At 35.6% G+C, this 21445-nt stretch overlaps 1 protein-coding gene across 3 annotated transcripts in view; it reads left to right on the top strand.

Annotated features, from left to right (window-relative positions):
- Nucleotides 1-21445, top strand: part of LOC150109850 (protein lev-9-like) — a 189483-nt gene that overhangs the window by 101014 nt on the left and 67024 nt on the right. For all 3 annotated transcript variants that reach the window (XM_090396976.1, XM_090396970.1, XM_090396986.1), the window contains exons 4-5: nt 2604-2777; nt 14095-14268. In XM_090396976.1, the coding sequence (XP_090253102.1) occupies nt 2604-2777; nt 14095-14268 (348 nt within the window). The remainder of the gene's footprint in view (nt 1-2603; nt 2778-14094; nt 14269-21445) is intronic.

Raw genomic sequence — 21445 nt, 5'->3', positions numbered from 1 at the left:
CAGTAGTAGTTAAGGTCTTGGAGAAATTAGTGAGGGACTATATAGTTGGGCAGATGAGGGTATAAAATTTTTATCTCTTATTCGTTGTTTGTAAAATGTTTGTCTGGATACGTATACGTATATTACTCTATATTTCAATCAATCTCAATATTCTCTCAGGGCCGTTATTCACTCTTAAGAACGATGCAAGTGGTTAGAAGACAAAGGGATTGCTAATGGTCAACACCAATTCCTTTGTTTCAATACTGGATCTGATTCCTTTCTCAGATTCAGGGAAAATTTCTGTTATACTGTGCCACCCTGAATCCTAGATTAACAAAGAATGCAAAATCAAGGAACCAGAACACAGTTTATCACACTTTCTTACTTCACTATAACTTATTTTGCAGTCGTAGCCTCCCTATTAATTTATCTCCTTCTGTGGTCCGAATTTAATGAGAAAGTGCAATAGAAAAAAAATCGGGCAAGTAGTCATCAGTTAAACTTAAAGAACTAAACATTTAATATCAATTCGTATATCTTACACTTTATGAACATACACTGCTATATTAATCCATTAATTCTATAGGATGAGCATAGTTATTCAAACTCTCTACTTTTATCATAGCATGCAAAAGAACTGACAGCTCCTTTGACCTGACTTTTCAATGAAAGTCTGGCTACAGGAAAGGTGCTCAAGATATGGAAGGAAGGTAAGATGGTACCATTGCATAAAGGCGGTAGCAGACTGGAAGCGTGCAGTTGTAGGCCAGTTTGTGTGTCATCAGTAGTAGTTAAGGTCTTGGAGAAATTAGTGAGGGACTATATATAGCGTTGGGCAGATGAGGGTAATGTTATCTGTGAGAATCAACATGGATTTGTTAAGGGGCGCTCTTGCTTAAGTAATATGATTGCTTTTTATTAAAAAAAACTTTTTTTAAAAAAGTGACAATAGCAATTGATGAGGGAAATGCATACACTGCCTTTTTTTTTTTTTTTTCTTTGCAAAGGCATTGACATGGGTGTGCATGATAAGCTGATATTTAAGTTACAGCACATGGGTTTGGATGTGAGGTTAGTCAACTGGATTCAGGATTGACTGTCTGAGCGGTATCAGAGGATTGTGTCTGGTTGGGCAATATCATGGAAGCAGAAGGTTATAAGTGGGGTTCCACATTGCTTTATACTGGGACCTGTATTGTTTAAACTTTATATCAATGACATTGTCAATGGATTGCAAGGGCATATTCAGTTTGCAGATTATGTGAAGCTGGGAAGAGTTATTAGTAATAGTACAGATGTGGTGGCCCTACAAGAGAATTTGAATAAACTAGACAGACGTGCAAATGAATGGGGGTGTTGGTTTAATGCAGCAAAATGTAAAGTCTTTTAGTTTGGGATACATCGAATGGAAGCTGCATACTTGATTGTAGGAGCTGTACTGGAGGAATTAGGGGAGACAAAAGATCTGGGGGTGGTGATCGATAGAAAACTGAAATTCAGAGCGTGTATTGAAAAGTGGTGAGTGTAACCCAGAGTATTGCTAAATACTGAGAAGGATGCTGCCTGCAGAGATAGAAGAGTTATCATTCTGTTGTATAAGACCCTGATCAGACTGCATTTAGACTATTGTTCTCAAATTTGGTCCACAGGATTTGAAGGGGATAAATTAACTGTGAAAAGGGTGCAGAGGCAGATAACAAAGATGGTTTCAGGACTTTACAATGTTAATCATGAGAATCGGCCGAGGGAATGTGGACTGCAGAGTTTGGTAGATAGAAAAAGGAGAGGTGTTATGATCGAGACTTCTTAACTGTTGAGAGGCAGTTACAGGGTAGACATTGGGGAGTTTTTTTTTTTCACTTGGTGGAGCAACAGGAAGGAGCAATGACAAGGGGCCATCCCTGGAAAGTACGAAAGGAAGCTGGCTCAAGAGGGTGAGGAGTGGTTTCTTGCCATGGAGGGTAGTGGAACCATGGAATGCATTGCCTGATAGTGGTGAAAGCAAGAATGGTTAATGAGTTCAATGAGTGGTATGATAGACTTTGTTTCCTAGGAAGGACCTCCTGCGATAAGTCTCTCGACTCCATGGAGACCTGAATAATAATATTACTTTTCTCTTGATGTGTTATTTTCTAGCATTTATAGCTGCTTTTTTTGGTGAACTTGCCCACAGAGTGTATAAGGGTATTTGAGTTAAATAATCTGGAATTTCTCTAGAATCCACATATAATAGGTAGCTTTTGAGAAACTTCTTTTTAGGAAAATGCTCTACCTAATAACATTCAGAGATTTCGATCTCCATGTCACCATGGGTTTGAAACATTCTCTTAGGTTGGAAAGTAGAAATGCTGTTCACTCAGTGAACCAAGCTGTTCAATATTATTCTCTTAATGAAAATGTTTTCATTATTAAGGTATTAAGCTTTTTATTTAAATATATATATATATATATATATATATAGTGAATGACATCCTGTTGTTCAAAGACAGCAGGACATCATCCACTGAATTTGTTAAGGAATTAATGAAGAAACAGATTAAACATGTTTTTTGCACATTGACTGATTGTATATAGAACTTTTGAAATATGTTTTGATTTCATTCTGGTTTATTTTACATCAGCTGTAAGTTGTGAATTTCCTGGTAATATACTAAATGGTCACAGAAATGGAAGTTTGTATACTTATCCTAATAGTGTGGTCTTTTACTGTGATCCTGGTTATGAACTGCGAGGGAAAAAGGAAATCTTCTGTACACCTAATGGGGAGTGGACATCCCAAGCTCCCACCTGTAAAAGTAAAACATTTTTCTTATATTTATCTTGCAGATCTTTTTCATATAGCATATGTAACATTAATCATTAGTCCAAATAATTTAATTTTTAACTTTCACTTTTTTATTTATTATAAATAAAACCTTAATCAAATCTTTAAGTGTTGCATGTCAGGAATAAATCATTTTTTACTCCTGACTGATTGATTTAGTAATTGAATATTTTAAGGAGGTACTCTCTTGAATTAGATTAGAAAATCCACTGTTTTCAAACTTGAAAACAGTTGATTTATTTATATAAGAACACATAGTTCTTTGAAAAAACATTTCAGCACTTTGTTTGCATAAAGAAAATGAAATATGCATAAGAAACAATTACACAGTAGGAAACTGACTACTTGCTCTCTGGCATTACCTTCAGATATCAGAAAAAGAATGATTGAAAAAAAACATAATTAATAATAATGGTGAAAGCCTGTGTATTTATGTGCCAGACACTAGTTATTGTTATTACCATGTTGTAACATGAATGTCTGCAGGACAAAGCTGTATAATTTATTAGTCAACACCAGTCAGGCTTCCACTTAATATGAAGGAAGATGACGAGCATGGTAAGGAAGGCAAATTAAATTATGAGAAGAAATTAGCTGAACAGACAAATGGAAATAAATTTTTTTCAATTATGCAGCAAGCAGGAAAAAGATTGCTATGGAACGATAACTTGAATGAGTATGTTGGAACGTCCTACCTAACTGACTGTTCCATTTTTGTTGGTTTGATAATCTTATCCTCTTTAAATTCCATTTTTCTTCGTTAGTTGTTGATTGATGTTCATCTGAATATAAAGAAATTTATATTATACTGCACCACCCTATATTCAGATTAGTCTAAATAATATAGAGGATTCAATCATCAACTATACTTATATTATCACTTTATCTTCAGGCTGAGGTTATTATTAGTATTTAAGGCTTCCGCAAAGGTCCGATTAATTTTATGAGCGGTGCAATGAAAGAAAATCAGGCAAACGTCAAGTTTAACTCAACAAAAAAAAAATCATTTAATGTGGAATAGTACAACATATACATACAAGTATAACTATCTGCAAAAGGTTATCCAATTAAAAAATTACTAAAATCCACATTCAGATACTAATAACTTTTCAATTAGGTTTGAGGACCATGACTAATATTAATATTTCTTAATTCTTAAAGCATTTAAGAATTAAATATTTCCTTGACATAGTTCTCTCTATCCAATTGGATGGATCATATTATAAATATATTAGCTCAATTTAAAGTATTCAGAATAATTACAATCCATAAACTATTAAACATTCATTTTTCAGTTCTTTATGCTCAGTAATCAAGTTGAAAATAGTTCTTAAAAGTTTAACTCTTATTGTCACAATAACTAAATTTTATGATAGGCTACGCCATATTCTTTCTCAGTCAGCTAACATTTAATAGAACAACATGACACTTATTATATCGAGGGGAAAGTACTTCAGTACATCTAACATCCGACCATTAATCGACATAACACCACAGCTAAGGTCAAAATATATCCGACGGAGTTAACTGTTATAGCTTCACAGGTTATAGAAAGGACAACTCTTACCGGGTTACTGCTTCTACACATTGAATTCGCATAGTCACATTTGAAATTCTTATTGACTTTTACTTTATGGCAACACAATTCAAAAGAAATCTTCCATTATAATAACTGAATTATAGACACAAATACACAAGTCTTGATGCATTTGGTTTAAGTTATCTACTAATTCTTTATTTTCTTCTATGTATTAACTTCAGTTCTGCACTATTCTTCCACTAACCACTTGGAGTTTATCGTAGTATCAGAACTCCCATAGAAGTAATTCGAAATGCCTATTAATTCCCTGTCCTTCCCTAGTCGATTTGCAGCACATATCAACTCCCTTTTGCCACTCACTACCAATCTCTACGCTGTCTATAAGGCTTCTTTTTTTTTTACTTTTGTTTTCCAATCAATTATGTTCTCTCTTTCCTACCAAAATCCGGTTTTAACCAGTTCAGCTTATATCAACTGGCTTTTCTCTTTATACACAGTAGCTCACACTCTGCATGAGCTAACTAAAATAAACTCCATTTCTCCGTCAGCAGCCAATCAAATCCAATCAGTAGAATTCCATAAAATTACTTTTACTTACAGAAATAACAAAAAAAAAAAAAAAAAAAATCAGTTCACATAAGGTACATTTAAATTTATATATACACAGTTTCTTATAATAAACTTTACAGAATATAGTAAATAAAATGAATGACATTTTTATATAGTCTTTTTATTACTATTACATATCCTAAGATTATATAATTAATTAATAACAAACAAAACTCAAGGCAATTATATGAATAACATATTATAAGCAAGAGACTAACAACAAATAATATTTACAAGTCTTGTTTATGACATGGTGGATAATGTTAAATATGAATGATGTATTATAATATATAAAATATCTTCATACACAATTTAATTTATCTGAGACAAATGGAAATAAGTTTTTTTCAATTATGTGGCAAGCAGGAGAAAGATTGCTGTGGAAGGATAACTTGAATGAGTGCAAGTAGAGAGGTATTAGAAGTTTTTTCACTTGGTTATACTATAAATTAAAGATACCAAGACATTATATACTTGATTTAATCCTTTAATCAAGTGTAAGCAAACAAAGTTTGCACCTGAAGTATTTTCAAGACTATGGCAACTTGTATAAGAAAGCTAAGACTTCACATCACTTGCCGTTATCTCATAATGCAAAGCATATCTCCTTGCAGACATGTATAATATCTGCAAGGAGATCTGCCACTGAGGATACCTCAATAAAGGTCGAAACCAGTCTGGGTAGTGACCCCCCTTCCCATAATACATAGCATTATACATCTCCACAAGGAGATGCGCTTTGCATTATGGGATACTAAGGCAAGTGATGTAAAGTCTTAGCTTCCTTATATGAGTTGCCCTAGTCCTGAAAATACTTCAGGTGCAAACTTTGTTTGCTTACACTTGGATAAAGGATTAAACCAAACTGAATATAATGTCTTGGTATCTTTAATTTTAAGTAGCGAGGTAATGAGGCAAATGAAATTGTTGAGCCATTGAGTGATCAACTCATAGGTATATCATCCAAGTGTGAAGATATTGTTATGACAGTCTGTAATAGAGGCTGATGTGAGAACAGAGGTTGAAGAATTTGAGGTATTTAGTATATTGCAGAATCTGAATGCAAATACAGCTGTGAGAATGGATCAGATATTGGCTTGCATTTTACAAGAATGTGCAGAAGAACTGGCAATGCCTTTGAATTGAACTGTTTAATTTAAGCCTCAGCTCTGGCAAAGTCCCGAGAGTGGAAGGAAGGCAAAAATAATTCCTTTGCAGTAGTGGTAAAAATAATTCCTCAGCAGTAGCGGTAAAAGTATTGGAAAAGCTCTTCAAAAAGAGAATTCAGGAATGGGTGGATAAGAATATGATCCTTTATGAGGGGTAGCATGGCTTTGTGAAGACTCCGTAATCTACTAAATTTTTAGTAAAATGACAACTGAGATGGATAAAGGGAATGACTATATAATGATACTGCTGAATTTTGAAAAGGTATTTGACAGGATACTACATGGAACTCTATTATGCAGACTACAACAAATGGGGATGGATATGAAACTGGTGATATGTATAAAAGGGTGGCTCATGAAAAAATACCAAAATGTAGGATATGAAGAAGAAGAATCCAGGAAAAGGTAGGTGATTAATATACAAACACACCTTTATGGCATTTGTATAGTAAAGGTATGCAAGTTCTTTTCACTTAAACCTTGTTATCCTTCAGGTCTACCTACTCACTGATGAGACCTCAAAAAAGGTTGAAACCGGTCTGGGTAGTGACCCCTCCTCATAATGTAATTACAGTATTACATCCCCTAGGGGCTGTGTTTTTACATTATGTGAAAATATCAAGGATAGCGAGGGATCTTGCTCCACCTTTGCTTCGAGTTGCCTTGGTGTTGTACTACCAAGTGGTCATTTACACTTGGATTCGCCGATAGTTTTTTGGTATATATGAAACTCATAGATTCGTAGTTCTCGATCTTAGAGTTTTGCTTACTGGCAGTTGAACAACAAGGGATTTGTATCCCCTTAATTATTATTAAGGATGCCAGAAAAATAGCCGTTTGACTTTCAATTTATAATGGATGTCAATTTAATGTGGAAAAGTGTCACGTTATGCATTTCGGGATACTGTATTTACTCGAATATAATTCGCCCACATGTATATTTCGTACCCCTGATTTTATTTTATGAAAAAAGAAATTAAAAAGTTTTGCATATCTCTCATACGAAAAAAATTTTAAAACTTTAAGAAATAGATCATGAATTTACTAAAATAAAGAGCCAAAAGGTTTCAGTTCGGCAATGCAAAATTATATAAATCAAGTGAATATTGAATCCAGCATTATTTCAAAGCCGTATGAAAGTTTTGTACGAAATTTGACCAGAGAGATTACGTCAATACACTTGCTGGCATTTACAAGTTGCTCTAGCATAGACCTTAGAAAACTTAGAAAATAGAAAACATGATCGCTTGCCCAAAGCATCCATACATTCACCTCTCTGACACTTCGAGTTCTTTAGTACTGAATGAGAGGTTTTGTTCTCTTAAGGTTTCTGCCTGTTCTCTGAGGAAACCAACCAGTTTGAAACAGCTGTCAGGCCAGTAAAACCTTATAAAAATGGACCAATAAAAGACGAATATATGGATGCTTGGGTAAGTGATTATGTTTTCTATAAGGTCCCTGCTAGGGCAACTTGTGAATGCTGGCGAGTGTATTCCTGTAAGTCTCTGGTCAAATTTCATATGAAACTTTCATAGTTTCTACATTCGACTTTGAAATAATGCTGGATTTTAATATCCACTTGATTTATATAGATATTGAATGTTGTTATGGCAGTTTCAAATATTTTTGAATGAATCAGCATTTCATCTCACAATCGCATCAGCTTGCCTTTATTGTTGAGTTACGCGATCTTTTGTTAATACCACACATCTTATGCGAGACTGGAAGTACCGATAGTGAATAGTAGATTTTTGGTAAATCATACACATTTTCATTTTTTTTTTAAATCATAGTGATCTTATGATGCTGAAATGATAAACAGACAAGCAATAATCAACAGTTTGTTTTAATTTAATTACGGAAGCATTATCGTTAAAGATCCAAATATATCACGTGATGAAGGTGAGCGACTGATCACGCGAATAACATTGATAATTAACATTTAAATGCATTCATTTTATAAATAATGTGAGCTATTATAAATGTTAATGAATTCTGAGAATTTAATTATAAACGTCAATTTAATTTTTTCCTGAAAAACTTTAGTTGCCGAAAATCCCTGCATATATCTTGCACCACGATTTTTTTTAACTAATTTTTGGAGAAAAAAGTGAGAGTTATATTCAAGTAAATACGATATAAAGATTACAAGTGGTGTGCCACATTAAGGGAACTGTACTTCAGGAAATTGAAGCCATGGATCTTGGGGTAGTAGTAGAGATGAAGGTTGAGGGCATATTGCTAAAGTTGCCAGAGTAGCTCACAAAATTACTTGATTATTGAAGAATACACTAACAAACAGAGATAAGGGAGTTATTATTCCTCTTTATAAAGATTTGGTAAAACATATTAGTTTTTTTTTTTTCAGTGTTAACAAAGTTAGCAATGCTCATCCAGAGATATGATTTTTGTTTCTGATTTAAAATTCTTATTTATTGTAATTTTTTTTTTTATCGCAGTCCCACTATATATACATTGGTATTATGGTTAGTACTGTAAATTAAATAATCTATGATCCATGTGCAGTTACAAAATGTAATACTTCTTAAGTCATGTTGGAGGTTTAATGGAGTATTAATAGCACTAGGAAAGGATTAAAAACTAATTTTAATGCTTTCAATAGTTTGTCTTGGTCACTGAGACATCTTTATGCAGTACAAATAACACTTGTAACACATACACAAAGACAACAGGATACTTAATAAAACACGTGAGTAACTCTAAAGTCCCATCTAGGTGGGGCACCCTGAATGGGTGTTGGTATGCAGCCTGGGATGTAAACTGGGACCTCTAACAATTATTGTTTCTCAAATTTTGGAAAGTTTTATGCATCCATATTTGTTTAAATTAGGTTGATTTCTGAGTGCCTTTGCCGATTCCAAAAACAGTCTTTCTGTTTTAAATTTACTATTGTGGAGCATGGTGATTTTCTTCCAAAAGATCTTGTGAGTTGTATCCAATACTTGGCCTGCAAGGCTGGATTGACTGTAGTTATGATTAATGTAAGATTTCTGTTCAACTAAACAGATAGTGGTGATCAACCAGTCTGTCTAAAGTAAGCCAACGTACAGGAACAGGATACTTTATCTATTCCAGGTGCTGAGAAAGAAGGGAGTTGATCTTTGGTAGAAGATAAGAGTAGCAAGACTCTGCCGGGACTTAAAACCTATGTAGAGGTTGTATTTTTTTAAAGACTTGGCTATTTTTTCCGAAGTGCCATGGATGTAGGAGATGGTGATGACATTTCTGAAATCTTTCTGAAGCAATGGCCAAAGAATGGAGGAAGAACTGATCATCATCATCAAATTCCTGCCATGTACCCTCAAGGGGTGTACAGGATATGATAGTACTACATGAAAAAAATTACATCATTATTAATTTCCTATCTACAATTTTCCTCCAAATCAGTCTGTTACTTGTCAACACTCCAATATTATCAGCTCTTATATTTCTATCGTCTAAAGCACTTTGTACCGTATCAATCCACCTATATCTTGGTCTTCCTCGGTCGTTTTCCTGCCAACCTGGCAGAGAACACTTGTTTTGCTAATCTTTCCTCGCCCATTCTGTTTAAGTGACCATAACACCTGAGATTAGCTCTGCTAACGCATTCCTGGATGCTGACAATGTCAAGTTCTTTCCTAATATCCTCGTTTTTAATATGATACTGCCATTGATGCCACCTGTTCACGCCTATAATCTTTCTCAGGACTCTCATATCTGAAGTCTCTAGTCTTTGGTCAAGTGTTTAACTTCTGACTCAGCTCTCAGATCCATAAGTTAAAACTGGTTTGAACACTGTCATGTATACAGCTAATTTAGTGTTGTGACTAATTTCTCTCTTATTCCATATGAATTTATTCAATTGACTTCCCACCATACCAGCTTTGCTGATTCTGTTGTCTATTTCTATATTTAATTTACCATCTTCAGTAAAAATCGTGCCTAAATAGCTGAAATGTTTTACTTGTTCCACAGGTTCTCCATTCACAACACAGTTGACATTTTCAATGATTCTGCTTATTTTCATTGTCTTTGTCTTTTTATTGCTGACCTTCATACCATATCTATTACAAGAGCTATTCAATTTGGTCAGAGAATCTTGCAGACTTGTAGCGGATTTATTTAGAAGTATAACATCATCCGCATAGAGCAAAGAGCTGACATTAACATCTCCAATTTTGATATCAGGTTTAATACCACTTTCCTTCATAATGTGATCCATATAGATAATGAATAACAGAGGGGATAATGTACATCCTTGTCTCACACCAGATTTAACATTAAACCATCTTCCTGTACTTCCTTCAATTCTAACTGCTGACTTACAACTCAAATAAAGACTAAGTATTGCTTGATACAATGCCCCATTGACACCATATAACTGCAGCGTATTGAATAGCTTCTCTCTTGGCACCTTGTCATATGCCTTTTCCAGATCGACAAAACTTAAATACAGATCTTTGTTATATTCCCATGCTTTCTCGACTATTTGTCGTAAAGTGAAGATCTGATCCTGACAGCCTCTATTTGGCCTGAATCCAGCTTGTTCTTCACCAAGCTTTTCTTCCACAATTCTTCTCAACCGTTTCTCAAGTATACTTGCATAGATCTTGCCAGGAACACTCAGTAGGGAAATACCTTTGTAATTCTCACATGCAGTTTTATTTCCCTTTTTATATATGATTACTATGAGAGCTCTACTCCAATCAACGGGAATTCGTCCCTCTGTCCAGGCTTTCTGAACTATGCAGTGCAGCCACTGTAAGACTCTTATACCACCATACTTCAGCATTTCTGGTCGAATATCATCTACTCCTGCTGCCTTTCCACATTTCAAGCCTTTGATGGCTTTTTCTACTTCAAGTATGGATATGTATTCCTGACTGCATGCCTGGTCAGTGTTTTTTACCACTGTGCTGTCATCACTGCTTGTTTCATTTAACAGTTTTTCAAAGTAATTACTCCATACTTCAAGGATATCTTTTTCTCCCATTTTCATGTCACCTTTATCATCTCTAATTCCTTTTATAGCACTCTTTCCTCCATTCTTAAGCTTCTTCAACAACCTCCAGAATATTTTGCCACCTTCTTGATATTTATTTTCTATATTCTTGCCAAAGTCCTCCCATGACTTTTGTTTAGCTAGTTTTACACAGTGTTTAGCATTCTTGCATTTGTCTCTATATTCTCTAAGAGCACAAGCTGACTTATTTGACAGGAACTTTTGGTATGCTTTCTTCTTTTCCTTCACTGCCTCTTTAACCTCCTGTGTCCACCAGGGAGTTCTGATTTTTTTTATCCTTACAAACAACCTCACCACATGCATCTCTGGCAGAATCAATCAATGTTTTCTTCAGAGTTTGCCAATGAATCTCCAAGGTTTGATTCCTGTTCTCAAACTCTTTCATTTTTCCTTCAATAATCTTTGTGTATTTCAGTCTAAAGCTCACATCTGAGAGCCGCTCAACTTTTATTTGCTTCAAAACCCTCCTACATGTTATTCTTTTCAATATGAAACTCAATTTTATCCTTCTCAAGACTAAATAGTGATCACTTCCAATTTCAAATCCTCTGTACACTCTGGTGTCCTGCACCAGGGAGAAAACATCATTATCAACAATAACATAGTCAATGAGACTTTTCTTATTCCTAGCCTCTTCTCTCCATGTGAATTTGTGCACATTTTTATGTTGGAACATGGTGTTAGTAATAACCAGTTCATGTCCTGAGCAGAAATCCAACAGATATTTGCCATTATTATTAGCTTTGCTCTTTTCTCCAAATTTTCCCAAAATATTTTTGTATGTCTCACAATCATTTCCTACTCTGTTATTTAGATCCCCAACAAGGACCAATTTTTCATTGTGTCAGTTGCTTTTTCTAAAGCATCAAAAAATTTCTCCACTTCTACCTTAGTAGAACCTTCTGTGGGACCATAGGCACAAATAAGTCTCATTGTCCAGTTCCCCATTCTCATATTTGCCCACATTACTCTACTTGAGACTGACTGCCATTCAAGAAGATTATCCTCGTATTTTGTGTTGAATACTATGGCTGCTACTCCTTTTCCTTGATTGTCATTGCCTGAATATAACATTTTGTATTTATTGCTCAGAAAGATCTCACCAGTTTTGGTCTTTTTTGTTTCAGTCACCCCTGTTATGTCGATCTGGTACTTATCTAATTCCTCAGCTAGATCCATTTCTTTGCCATTCAGGCTTCTTACGTTGACTGATTATTTTTTTAATTATATAATTATATAATCACTGTATCCATTGATTAGGAAAGTGTTGTTTATGGTTGAGTTCAGTTGAAAGAGAAGTTTCACTGGAACAAAGGTTATACACTATTGGTTAGTTTTAATGTATTGTTGAAGGGGGGGGGGGCAGTGGGAAAGTTTGTGAATGTATCTGCCTGTGTGAGTGGGGTTTTCTATATACAGTGAAGGATAGGTTGCTATTCGGAAGTCTGTTACTAAGGTGTCTACAAAGGGTAAACTATTATTTTCCCCTTCCATCATAAACTGAATTCTTGTATATAGACTATTGAGCTGACTGAGGATGGTGTCTAATGTGTCTGGGCCATGGGGCCAAATAGAGAACAGTGAACAACACATCATCTATGTATCTTAGCCAGATAGGTTTGAGAGAAGCTGAGTCTATGGCTCATTTTTTCAGAATTTTCCTTGTTAAAATTGGCAAGCTGGGGTGGGGAACCCATGGTGGTTCCCTCTGTTTGTAAATTTTTTTTTCTTCAAAAAAAAAATAACCAGCACTGTTGCAATCACCTCAAGTAGCCCAAATCCAAGAATCCAGTTTCCAATTGAAAATGAAAATAACAACACAGCAGATACATTCACAAACTTTCCCACCATCACCCATCTCCACAATATGGCATAATTAAAACTCTAACCAGTAGAGCCTATAATCTTTGTTCCAATGGAACCTCTCGTTCAACTGAACTCAACCATATACACAAGACCTTCCTATCCAATGGCTGCAGTGATTACAGAATTAAAAAAAAAAACAATCAGTTCCTCCCCCATTCCTCAGCCGTCACTTCAGAAGGATTTCAGAAGTGCCATCACCATCCCCTATGTCCATTGTACTTTGGTAAAAAACAGCCAGGTCTTTAAAAAAAGGTACAACCTCTACACAGCTTTTAGGCCTTACCAGAAATGTATTGCACTTATCCATTCTACCAAAGATTAGCTTCCACCTCTCTCTCAGTGCCAGGAGTATATAAAGTACACTGTTTCTGTAAGTTGGCTTACTTCGGACAGACTGGTAGATCAGCCACTATCCATTCAGATGAACACAAATTGTACATCCATAATCAAGACTATGGTCAATCCAACCTTGCAGACCATGTATTGGATACAACTCACAGGATCTTCTGAAGAAAATCACCATAGTGGAGCATGGTGGTTTTCTTGTTTCTGTTTTTGAAATCTGTAGCAGCACTCAGAAATCAACCTAATTTAAGCAAAAATGAATTCATAAAACTTCCCAAAATTTGGGAAACAATAATTGTTTAGAGGTCCCAGTTTACATCCTAGGCTGCATACAACCACCCATCGAGGGTGCTCCACCTAGATAGGACTTCAGAGTCGCCCAAGTGTTTCATTAAGTGTGTGTGTGTGTGTGTGTGTGTGTGTGTTACAAATGTTATTTGTACTCCCTGAAGATGTCCCAGTGACTGAGACAAAATATTGGTAGCATTAAAATTCATTTTTGATCCTTTCCTATTGCTGTTAATACTCCATTTAACCTCCAATATGATGTCCATCCAACACTTAAACCTTAACACATGTCTAAAGTTTTATATATAGTCCCCACTTTTGATGCCACTTTAAGCCTCTAATAAGTGGTGATTGCCAGACAATGAAAAACTGTCATTTTAACTGATGTGATGTGAATATCAAAAATTATCAGCAATTTTTTTTTTTTTTTTCCCTGTGTTTTCAGTTATATCATGTCCACAACCTAGAAGTCCTCAAAATGGCAGTGTTACTGTGCCATTACTGACTTATGGATCAGAAATTCATTACAGTTGTGACCGAAGTTTTAAGTTGAAGGGACAAGCAACACGTCGATGTGAAAAAGACAAAACTTGGAGTGGCAGTGAGCCAGTTTGTGAAGGTAAGAAAATAGTTACATTAATTTTGAAGTTATGCTACATTTAACTTCTGGAAATTAATGCACGAAATCTTATTTTTTAACAATGTATTCACCATGTTCTTATAAATAGACTTGTACAGTCTTAAAAAAATTCATAGTTTAAGTCAGTAGCCCCAGCTTTTTTTTTTTCCTCTCCTCCCAGAACCCTGGGGACCTTAAAAGTTTAGCAGCATACAACATCAAAATGCTGTTCATCCATTGGAAATAACAAGGAAAAACATGGAGAAGGAAGCAAGAGGGTGTTTTATGCAGAGATTGGTAAGTGGGGACAGTGACAGAGAGTAGAGCCAAGTATATTCAGCAGCATAAATGCACATTTTGTGATTTGCACCATATCTGTATTCAGTAGAAAAAATGTTGGGATACTCTGAATGAGTGTTCCAACACCGTTATGTTTGGGAACAACTGGCTTAAGTGAATGTATGATTGTAGAAGAATGTTTGCTTCTCATCAAGCAGACAAACTTATTTTTACGTGAAAAAATTTTGAGTTAATTTCTGACAGTACAGCATTATGCAAGTTAAAATCATGGTGGCTTTAGAAATGACTAATAGAAGATGCTAATAAAAGCAAAAAATATAGTTACCATTGTGACCTTCAAAGATTCTCTACTATGTGCATACTTTCCATCCCATTGTTGCTTATCAAATTTCAGAACCTTATACTTTACAATATTGAATTGAGTTCCACTTCCTGCCCACACAGTCTGTCGAAGTCTTCTTATAAGGCTATAACATCTGTTTAAGTCCACATTATCCTCCCCAATTTTGTATCATCTGTCAGTTGCATATCTCCATTTAAACCTGCCCCAATATCATTAATATATACAAGTTGAACAATAAGGAACTCAACACAGACCCCTGTGGCCCACCACTAGTGACTTTCCTCCTTTGGGATACTGCACAAACCCCACCCCCTACCATGTACAACTTTCTGATACCTATGTGACAGCCAGTCACTGATCTGACTCACTAGGCTGTTATACAGTCCCATCTGTTTCAATTTATTTAACAGCTTGTATGTAAATTAATAATGCCAAGAAATTATATTCTTGACATCATTAATTTATAGTATAACCAAAGGTCAAAGCTGTATAATTGGGAGGAGATATCAACATTATCATATAGCCTTTAAAGGAATGCAGAAAACTGACCAGGGCTTCTGACCAAATGTCCAATCCTCACCTTCTTGTGGTGCACCCTGTTAGGTATCTAACTGAATACTGAATGAACGAGGGTGGGCTGGCAGTTTGGGATTTAACTGACCAAATTGCATTCTTATTGGCTTAAATCACAAGTAAAATAATAGTACAACATGACAATTTCATGCCAGCTGGGGCACCGCCTGGTTACCCCCTTTTTCATCAGGGAACCATAGTGAACAGAAAAAAGTCATTTACTTGAACAAATCCTGAAACACCCCCAACTCAACATCACCAGAGTACAAGATCGGTATTATCAACATACTAGCAATGAAGCCAACTGGATGGCAAAGAAATGGAACTAGCAGCAGAATCGGATAAGTACCAGATTGACATAATAAAGTGTAGGAAATGGTTTTCAGACATACAGAAATATTTTGGGAAAATTTGGAGAAAAGAGCAAAACTAATAACAGCAAATACAATACCTATTGGATTTCTGCACAGAACATGGACTGGGTATTACTAATACAATGTTCCAACATAATAATATGCATAAATTCACTTGAAGAAAAGAGCCAAGGAATAAGAAAAGTCTCATTGACTATGTTATTGTTGATGGTGATCTTTTCTCACTGGTGCAGGACACTAGAGTGTACAGAGGATTTGAAATTAGAAGTGATCACTATTTAGTCTTGAACAGGATAAAATTGAATTACATATTGAAGAGAAAAACATGTTACAAGGTTTTAAAGCGAATAAATATTGAGCAGCTCTGAAATGTGAATTGTAGACTAAAATGCACAAACATTATTCAAGAAAAAATGAAAGAGTTTGAGAATAGGAATGAAACCTTAGAGATTCAGTGACAAGCTCTGAAGAAACCATTGATTGATTCAGCCAGAGAGAGGCATGTGGTGAGGTTGTTTGCAAGGATAGAAAAATCAGAACTCCAAAGTGGACACAGGAAGTTAGAGGTAGTGAGGGAAAAGAAGAAAGCATGAATAATGAAAGAAGAATAAGTCAGCTTTTTCTTAGAGAATGCAGAAACAGTAAGAAAGCTAAACACTGTGTAAAACTAACTAAACAAAACTCATGAGAAGACTTTAGTAAGAACATAGAAAATAAATCTCACAAAAGTGGCAAATATTCTGGAGGCTGTAAAAAAAAAAAAAGCAAGCTCAGAAATGGAGGAAAGAGTGCTGTACAAGGAATTACACGATAATCATGACATGAAAACTGCAGAAAAAGATATCTATGATGTATGGAGTAATTTCTAAATGAAACAAACAGTGACATCACAGTGGTAAAAAACATTCAACAGCCATGTGCAATCAGGAATACATATTCATACTTGAAGTAGAAAAAGCCATCAAAAGTCTGAAATGTGGAAAGGCAGCAGGAGTAGATGATATTCGACCAGAAATGCTCAAGTATGGAAGTATAAAAGTCTTGCAGTGACTGCACTACATAGTTCAGAAGGCCTGGACAGAGGGGTGAATTCCAGATGATTGGAGTAGAGCTCTCATAGTACCCATATACAAAAAGGAAAATAAAATTGATGTGAGAATCACAAAGGTACTTCCCTACTGAGTGTTCTTGGTAAAATTTATCGAAGTATACTTGAGAAACAGTTGAGAAGGATTGTGGAAAGGAAGCTTGGTGAAGAACAAGCTGGATTGAGGCCACCAGAGGCTGTCAGGATCAGATTTTCACATTACAACAAATAGTTTAGAAATTGTGAGAACATAACAAAGATGTGTGTTTAAGTTTTGTAGGTCTGAAAAAGGTATATTGACAAGGTGCCAAGAGAAAAGATATTCAAAACGCTACAGTTATATAGTGTTAATTGGGCATAATATCAAACAATACTTAGTCTCTATTGGAGTCATAAGTGCAGTTAGAATTGAAGTACAGGAAGATGGTTTGATATTAAATCTGGTGTCAGACAAGGATGTACATTATCCTCTCTGTTATTCATTATCTCTATAGATCACATTATGAAGGAAAACAGTATTAAACCTGATTGCAAAATTGGAGTTGTTGATCTCAGTCTTTACTTTAATCAAATGATGCTGTACTTTTAAATAAATTCAGTACAAGTCTGCAACATTCCCTAACTATATTGAATAACTGTTGTAATAGATATGGTATGAAGGTCAGCAATAACAAGTCAATGACAATGAAAATAGGTAGAAACATTGAAAATATCATATACAGTGGCGTACTTGGATTTACATTGAAAATATCATATTCATATACAGTGGTATACTTGGTGTACTTGCAAAGACTTTTGATAGACTGCCACATGAAAAGCTCTTAAATAAATTGAAACAGATGGGATTGGATAACAGACTTCTGTGTTAGATCAGTGACTGGCTGTCAGTTAGGTATCAGAAAGTTTATATGGGGGTGCAGTATTTCGAAAGAGAAAGATCACCAATGTTGTGCTGCAGGAGTCAGTTTTGGGGCCATTGTTGTTCAATTTGTATGATGTTGGGTTTAACTAGTGATAACCAGCTGTTTGTGAATGATGCTAAACTGAGGAGAGCAATGCACAGTCAGGCTGATGTTTAATGCCTTACAAGAGGACTTTAGATTGCATGAATGGGCAGATAAGTGGAACTGTCAATTCAATGTTGCCAAGTGTAAAGTTTTGAGATTTGGGATGCAAAGTATACATTTGGTAGGGAAACTTTAACAGAAGTAGAGGAGATGAGAGATCTAGGAGTGATGTTGGACAAGGACCTGAAATTCAGGGGCCACATTGCACAAGTTGTGAAGACATAATGGCAATGATGCGGAGAACCCTGACATGCAGAAATACAGAGATTATGATTCCATTGTATAAGGCCTTGATTAGGCCTCATGGATTATTGTGCACAGATTTGGTCGCCTGGTTATCATGGTGACGAGGATATGTTGGAAAGGGTGCAGAGAAGATTCACAAAGGTAGCCAGTGGTCTTTGGAATGTGGAGTACAAGGAGATTAAGAGAATGTAAGTTTGGAGAGCCTCATGAATAGGACAAGGAAAGGGGGGGATACGATTGAGTCATATAAGTTGGTCACGGGTTGTTATCAGGTAGACATGGAAGAGATTTTTCATAGAATGGGAGAGGGAAGTAGAACAAGAGGCTGTTGCTGGAAACTGTATAAGGAGGGTGTGAGCAAAGGAGGAAGAAGCAGGTTCTTTACATGGAGGTGGTTGGTGAGCGGAATGTATTGCCTGAGTGTGTTGTGGATGTGGACACATTGAATCAGTTTAAGACTTGGTTGGATGAGCATTGTATGCAATAGTGAGTACCTCCAATGATGAGTCTCTGACTCCATGGAGGTCAAATGTTAATAATAATATCAACTACATTATGAATGGAGAATCTATAGAACAAGTAAAACATTTCAGCTACTTAAGCATAATTTTTAGTGAAGACGATAAATTAAATATGGAAATAGACAACAGAATCAACAAAGCTGGTATGGTAGGAAGTCAGATGAATAAAAATATATGGAATAAGAAAGAAATTAGTCAAAACACTAAATTAGCTGTATACAAGGTAGTGTTCAAACCTATTGTAACTTATGGATCTGAGAGCTGGATTAGAAATAAAACACTTGACCAACGACTAGAAACCACAGATATGAGAGTCATGAGAAAGATCTGGGATGTGAACAGATTGCATCAATGGCAATATCATATTAAAAATGAGGATATTAGGAAAGAACTTAACATTGTAAACATCCAGGAATGTGTAAGCAAGAGCTAATCTCAGGTGGTATGGTCAGTTAAAAAGAATGGGAGAGGAAAGATTAGTGAAACAAATGTTCTCTGCTAGGTTGGCAGAAAAATGACCCAGAGGAAGACTAAGATATAGTTGCAGTGATACAGTAAAAAGTGCCTTAGAAGATAGAAATATAAAATCTGATAATGTTGAAGTCTTGACAGATAACAGATTGATTTGGAGGAAAATTGTTGATAGGAATTTAGTAATGGTGCAAGTTCATGTAGTACTATCATACTATCCTGTATACCACTGGAGGGTACATGTCAAGAATTTGATGATGACTTTCAACAGCTTGTTGTGTGGAAGTCTATCAAAATCTTTTGTAAAATCTAAGTATAGTTGAGCCTTGAACAATGCAGTGGTTAGCAGCACCAACCTCCTGTGTTGTTTGAAAATCTGCATTTATACTTTTGACTCCCCAAAAACTTAACTACTAATAGCCTTCTGTTGACCGGAAGCCTTACTCATAACATGAATAGTCGATTAACACATTTTATATGGTATACATGTGTGTATATATCAGGGGTGGCAACAACGTGGTTCTCGAGGCGCATGCAGTCACGTCCATGCATCATGTGGCTCTTCATGCTGTACCAGGAAAGAATGAACAAAAAGAGAAGAAACAACATCATCATCATCGTTATCAAATTCCTGCCATGTACCCTCAAGGGTGTGTATAGGATATGATAGTACTACATGAAAAATTTACATCATTACTAACTTCCTATCTACAATTTTCCTCCAAATCAGTCTGTTACTTGTCAAGACTACAACATTATCAGATCTTATATTTCTATCATCTAAGGCACTTTGTATCGTATCAATCCACCTATATCTTGGTCTTCCTCTGGGTCGTTTTCCTGCCAACCTGGCAGAGAACACTTGTTTTGCTAATCTTTCCTCGCCCATTCTGTTTAAGTGACCATATCACCTGAGATTAGGTCTGCTAACACATTCCTGGATCCTGACAATGTCAAGTTCTTTCCTAATATCCTCGTTTTTAATATGATATTGCCATTGATGCCATCTGTTCATGCCTCTAACCTTTCTCAGGACTCTCCTATCTGCGGTCTCTAGTCTTTGGTCAAGTGTTTTACTTCTGACCCAGCTCTCAGATCCATAAGTTAAAACTGGTTTGAACACTGTCTTGTATTCAGCTAATTTAGTGTTTCGACTAATTTCTCTCTTATTCCATATGAATTTATTCAATTGACTTCCCACCATACCAGCTTTGCTGATTCTGTTGTCTATTTCTATATTTAATTCCATCTTCAGTAAAAATCGTGCCTAAATAGCTGAACTGTTTTACTTGTTCCACAGGTTCTCCATTCACAACACAGTTGACATTTTCAGTGATTCTGCCTATTTTCATTGTCTTTGTCTTTTTAATGCTGACCTTCATACCATATCTACAACAGTTATTCAATTTAGTCAGGGAATCTTGCAAACTTGTAGCGGATTTATTTAGAAGTATAACATCGTCCGCATAAAGCTAAGAGCTGACATTAACATCTCCAATTCTGATATCATGTTTATACCACTTTTCTTCATAATGTGATCCATATAGATAATGAATAACAGAGGGGATAATGTACATCCTTGTCTTACACCAGATTTAACATTAAACCATCTTCCTGTACTTCCTTCAATTCTAACTGCTGACTTACAACTCAAATAAATACTAAGTATTGCTTGATATAATGACCCATTGACACCACATAACTGCATAACTGTATTGAATAGCTTATCTCTTGGCACCTTGTCATATGCCTTTTTCAAATCGACAAAACTTAAATACAGATCTTTGTTATATTCCCATGCTTTCTCGACTATTTGTCGTAAAGTGAAGATCTGATCCTGACAGCCTCTATTTGGCCTGAATCCAGCTTGTTCTTCACCAAGCTTTTCTTCCACAATTCTTCTCAACCGTTTCTCAAGTATACTTGCATAGATCTTGCCAGGAACACTCAGTAGGGAAATACCTCTGTAATTCTCACATTCAGTTTTATTTCCCTTTTTATATATGGGTACTATGAGAGCTCTACTCCAATCATCGGGAATTCGTCCCTCTGTCCAGGCTTTCTGAACTATGCAGAGCAGCCACTGTAAGACTTTTATACCACCATACTTCAGCATTTCTGATCGCATATCATCTACTCCTGCTGCCTTTCCACATTTTAAGTCTTTGATGGCTTTTTCTACTTCAAGTATGGAT

The sequence above is a fragment of the Typopeltis vanoorti genome, chromosome 1, assembly GCF_054136105.1.
Source record: "Typopeltis vanoorti isolate ZY-2024b chromosome 1, IOZ_Tvanoo_1.0, whole genome shotgun sequence".
Classification (NCBI taxonomy): domain Eukaryota; kingdom Metazoa; phylum Arthropoda; class Arachnida; order Uropygi; family Thelyphonidae; genus Typopeltis; species Typopeltis vanoorti.
This window is presented reverse-complemented; position numbering and strand designations above follow the sequence as displayed.